The following is a 5636-nucleotide window of genomic DNA, read 5'->3' on the forward strand; positions in this document are numbered from 1 at the left end:
TGTGGAAGCCAATTAAGAAACGGGTTAGTTTTGATTCTTTTTTTCTTTTTCTCTGAAACGTGCTTGTTTCCCTTTTGTATGAATGATGACTGAATTTATTGGCTTAACGCCTAGGTGTTAACTGGATTAAATTCGATGTATTAAATACTTTGTTTAAGGTAGAAAATAGGTGTCTATGTTCAATAAATCGCAATAAATGGAATGAATTGTGCGGATGTCTGGTGATGCATCATTGGAGTAACTCTAGTGGGTCTTCTAAGGGTCTGAATTTCGTGATCTGCAAGTGCAGAGTTAGGAAGGTGCTTCTCTCTCTGTGGCAAGGAAACATCTTGTGCTCTGATAAGCCTACTCCAGGGATTTCTACTCTCCAATTCCATCTGATGGCTGATTGAATTTCAGCAACATGCAATTAAAAAGCTTTCATAACTTGTTTTCGTAAACTCCGGAAAAAAAAATGTGAAAACGAAATTCAAACTAAAAGCTAACCCCCAGGAGCTCCACGGTGCTATAAAAGATAATGCGTTGGAAAGTTCAAACTCAGATTTCTGTTTAGTGTCATTACATGCATCACAGACAGACAACGAGGTTTCACACGTACAATGCATGGTTCACTTTTATTTGCCAGGAAAATATATTACACGATCCTTGCTGTCGTTGGTGTTTCAGGTAAGTGTCTATAAGCTTTAAAACTGCATCATTCTCGGTACATGCTCTGTTGTCGTTTCAACATGACATGGGATTCTTTTTGTTCCAAGTTGGACAGATATACATTAACAACATTGAGCTGTTATTACAAGAAATCAATGTCTCTGACCACCGACCTGACGATTTTCCCAGTCAATGTTAGCTTACAGACACTATATTCAACAATTATTTTATTCACTGTAAAGATGCTTCATGTTCAAACAAACCTCAAAACAGGAAAATGTCTGAAGTGTACATGTCTAAGAGCATTTCTAAAAGTAGATGTATTCTCGATGTGCTCACTGAATGTTTTCGTAAACATGATAAAACTTTTCATGTATTACTTGGTATCCTGTCATACTGGAATAGTGCTGAGTGTAATAAACTATTTACAGTCGTCCGCGGATCACAATTACCATGCATCTCCTCGAGTATCAATTATTCGAGTTCAATGCTTGGACAATCTTTTCATCTTATTCCTGTTTCGATTAATAACATCAATTTCTTGTACCAATTAACTAATTTCCCATGTTTGGTCCGAAAAAACTGCTAAGTCAGTTGATTGAATGAACAATTCATTTCCATATGATGAAAAAGATATTGTTGATTGGACCTACTCCAATTGTTTAACAGAAAATTACTATGACAAATAAAATGGGGATGTCTATTTATCTGGGGTATGTTTGTTCCCCACAATTGCTTCTACTTGCAAGTGTGTTGATTATTGACTTCCTCCTGTACATTTTGTTTTTAAGTAGTACTCAGTTCTGGGTCATGCAAGTCGCTGGCTGTTTCAGTATTTGTTGCCCATTCCTCGTTATGCTTTACAATATGTTGAGTAGCGTCCTTCTTAGAACACGGCAGTGCATATGTTGTGTATAGACACATAATGTCACAGAAGAATAGAATTCCAATAGTGCGAAAGCAGACCATTTGGCCGATCAAGTCCAAACCATTCCTCTGAACAGCATGCCCACCACACCCACCGCATCCTTGTAACTCTACACTACCTGTGGTTCATCCACCTAAAGTGCACATCTTTGGAAACTATGGACAAATGGTAATGGCAAATCCAATGAAACTGCACATTTTCTTATTGTGCGTAGAAACCAGGGTGCCTGAAGGAAACCCAAACAGACACGGGGTGAAATGAGCTCACTCTATACAGACATTAAAATTCGGGTGGAATCAAACTCGGGATCCCCACGCTGAGAGGCAGCATTGCTAACATGTGAGCCACTGAACCAGCAATTTTGCTCAAATATTCTCCAGCAGAAATATGCCAAGTGGTATAAATCACACATTTTGAATATTGGGCAGAGATTTTCAACAGAAAAGTTGAATTATATTTTCAGAAGCACAAATTGATTTGTATTCGGATCCGATGACCAAGGTAGCGTGGGAGAGGTCTCTCAGACACTCTCTCTTCCCCAATAACCTGCAGAATATTGGTGCATACCGCATTGTAATGATTTTTTAAATCAGTGTTTTCCATCGCCACTCTGACTAACACATTCAGTACTGTGAATAATCGATTAGCTAGGCATATATTCACAATTAACTGTAGGTCCTCCCATTATCTTGTAATATTTTTTCCGAAGTTCATCAGGTATTCGTGAGCTTGCACAACGTATTTATTGATCATATTCCAATAATGGCTGTTTTTTCCCTTTCCATGCACATGGTTCGAATACTTGCTTATTTATAATGAATTTTCTAATAATATTACGCAATTTGTATTCCATGCTGAATTTGTACGAAGTTCAGAAAAGGATGTTAGTTTCTACTAAGTGTGATAAAGTTTGCAATGTCAGTTCGAGTAGGAAAACACTTCAGCATTTAAACAACTTTCCATCTCATGCTAAAATTCTGTGACAACGTTGTTAAGTTTGAGAGCATCTTCATTCTTACACGATTTTGAAAAGTGAAGTAACAGCATTCTGTCTGTCCAGCAGCTGCCATTCACAACTTCTTGTATTTGCATGCTGTACATTGGTTTCATTGAGAAGTTAATTCTCGGATAGGCCTATTGTGATTACTTTAAATACGTTTCAAATCTGCACGTTCTACTAAATAAGATGGCATTCATTCAAATGCCACTTTTGGCGATGAAATTTAATCACTTTTCCAGATCTAACAAGTCATTCAAGTAAGCTTACTTGGATTGTCTAACGTTCTCCCGGCTTGAACTCCTTATTAAGTGTGTCTTCTATTTTATCTGAACCATTTTCCCCTTGTTTCTTAGCCTGTGCGTTAGGACGGATAATAAGCAGTTATTTAGATTTATAAATCATATGACCAAGTTTTAAAGTTGTTTCAGAATCCCGTTGTTACGTTATTTATGGCTTTGTACTCTTTTTCATTTCATTTGTTTTTCAATGCTCTTTCGTTGTTCTAATGTCGCTGCTGATGGAGTGAAACTGTTTCTATTCTGCCTACAGCAATGTAGTTAAAGGAAATCTAGTTCGTTATATTAATGTTTATTCGTCAACTGCATTTATAATTTTAACATGCCCAAATAAGTGTGCTGTATATGTAGTGAAAAAAGGCTTCCTGTAAAGGGGATCAAACTTTCATACAGTCATGGATCTTAGCGCTGGTCCATCTGAGTTGTTGGAGTCATTGAGATGTACCGCACGAAACCAGACCCTTCTGTTCAACTTGTCCATGTCGACCAGATGTTCCAGCCTAACCAAGTCCCACCTGCCAGCACCTGGTCTATATCCCTCAAAAACCTTCCTATTTGTGTGCCAATCCAGGTGTCTTTTAAATGTTGCAATTGTACGAACGTCCACCATTTGCTCTGGCAGCTCATTTCATACATGTTCCATACTCTGCATGAAAATAGATGCTCCTTAGATCACTTTTGTATCTTTCCCCACTCACCCTACCTCTATGCCCTCTCGTTCTGGACTCCCCGACACCAGGGAAAGTACTTTGTCTGTTTATCCTACACATGCCACTCATGATTTCATAAACATTACCTTTGCTGTCTAAAATTAAAAGCAGAAGATTCAAATCAGACAATTTCCATTGGATCTGCAGTTTGTAGTCAGTGAGGAGGAGGTTATTCGTTTACATTCTACCCCATCTTAATGAGACTATATCATAATTTTCAAATGCATTTAATTACCTGGTAGTGACAGTAATAATTTGAGCTGTACGAAACGCGGCATTAGCTCCAACTCTAACACTATTCATTTTGTATCTCTTTTTAAATAAAAGCTATTTGTCACACTCAGTCATGGACAGCGGCATTAATTTCAGTAAAGTGTTCTCTAACTTTTGAGGCTCTCTGTAGAATATTAGCTTCCATCTCTGACCAGCATAAAATTTCCAGGCATTTTTAGTATTACTCTTGAGGAAATTGTTGATTTGACGACTTTTACATCATCACCTTAAACTGTGGTTATTTTTAATTTAATGTAAAAACTTTGTGCAGCTCAGACTACGTAGAATATTCTCTTGAAAACATATGGTGGCTGATGGTTTCCTATTCCTATTCCACATGTGATTATTGGAATGATTACATTCCAATGTCAGATCTTTATCAGAAATGTTTGGTTTCACATCAACGTGCACTGCATTATTTTAGTGGAAATGTTATTTCTGATGGTCTGATTGCCATGAATCATATGATTCATATTCCAATCTTGTACATTAATTATTCATACTGAAAGTAGCATGCATGCTAAAATAATATTTGAGGTTTTTTTTGTTATTTCTGATCAGAGTCGTCCGTAGATATCTGATTTAAGAAAGAATTATTCACAGTAATTTTGGATGTTTCTTTCCATCTTTATGTAACATAGTCAATTCAGTCGCAATACTGATCCTGTCCAGGGGCAAGTGTGGACTCTCTCCTTGCACTACTCGCTATCTTGTGGCCATGGCGATGGCGGATCTTCTGACAATCATCACTGAAGTCATACTCCATCGGATCACCTACTTTTATTTTCCATTATACTTCCTCAGAATCACCCCTGTGTGCAGTGCTGGCTATGTTCTCATACGTATAGCAATAGACTGTTCTGTTTGGTTCACAGTCACCTTCACTTTTGATCGATTTATTGCCATTTGCTGCCAAAAGCTAAAATTAAAATATTGCACAAAGAAAACTGCAGCCGTGGTCTTATCAACGACTGGGATTGTGTTCTGTTTAAAAAACATTCCCATCTATTTTAGATTTAAACCGATAAGTATAATTGACAATGTTCCAATTGCGTGTTCAAATAAGCCAAGTTACTTTACTGACCCTAGATGGATCGGATTTAGAATGTTTGAAAAGGCTTTATCGCCATTGATGCCATTCGGATTAATTCTCTTGCTGAATGGTCTTACAGTGAGACATATTTTAATGGCCAGTCGAGTCCGTCAGGGCCTGAGGGGACAAAGCAAGGGAGAGAGTCAGTGTGATCCAGAGATGGAGAGTAGAAGGAAGTCTATGATTTTACTCTTCTCCATTTCGGGCAGCTTTATACTTCTATGGTTTGTATACATGTTATTTTTTTTTGAAGTGGAAGAGTACTTGGATGAAGATGCAGCTCATCTTTTTGAAAAAGTCTCTTACATGCTGCGGAATTTGAGCTGCTGTACAAACACATTTATATATTTGGCAACACAGTCAAAGTTCCGAGAGCAGTTGAAGCGTGCTATGCTATATCCTGTTCACTCAACTATTAAACGATATATTAAATGAATATACGAAGAATATCCAAAATGTCTACACATAAGGATCGATTTGGCTGGCAGTGGGCCCGCTGCAAAATGGTACTGGAGTGGGAGTGCAGCTATCCTGCTTGCTAGTGGAAAGAGTTGCCAGAGGAAAGAGATGCCAGAGAGCAAGAATATTGGGCAAAAATCAGTAGAAATTGACAGATACATCATAGGAATCATGTTATTGCAACAAGTGGGATAAACATTTTGGACAATTCTGAGTAGGACAGAAGCAA

At 37.7% G+C, this 5636-nt stretch overlaps 1 protein-coding gene across 1 annotated transcript; it reads left to right on the forward strand.

Moving 5' to 3' along the window:
• Positions 1–599: 599 nt before the first annotated feature.
• Positions 600–5383, forward strand: LOC140460091 (uncharacterized). The gene is made up of 2 exons (XM_072554492.1): positions 600–666; positions 4443–5383. The coding sequence occupies exons 1-2, from the start codon at positions 600–602 to the stop codon at positions 5381–5383; spliced, it is 1008 nt and encodes a 335-aa protein (XP_072410593.1).
• Positions 5384–5636: the final 253 nt, after the last annotated feature.

Source organism: Chiloscyllium punctatum, chromosome 36 (genome assembly GCF_047496795.1).
Source record: "Chiloscyllium punctatum isolate Juve2018m chromosome 36, sChiPun1.3, whole genome shotgun sequence".
In the NCBI taxonomy this organism is placed as follows: Eukaryota; Metazoa; Chordata; class Chondrichthyes; order Orectolobiformes; family Hemiscylliidae; genus Chiloscyllium; species Chiloscyllium punctatum.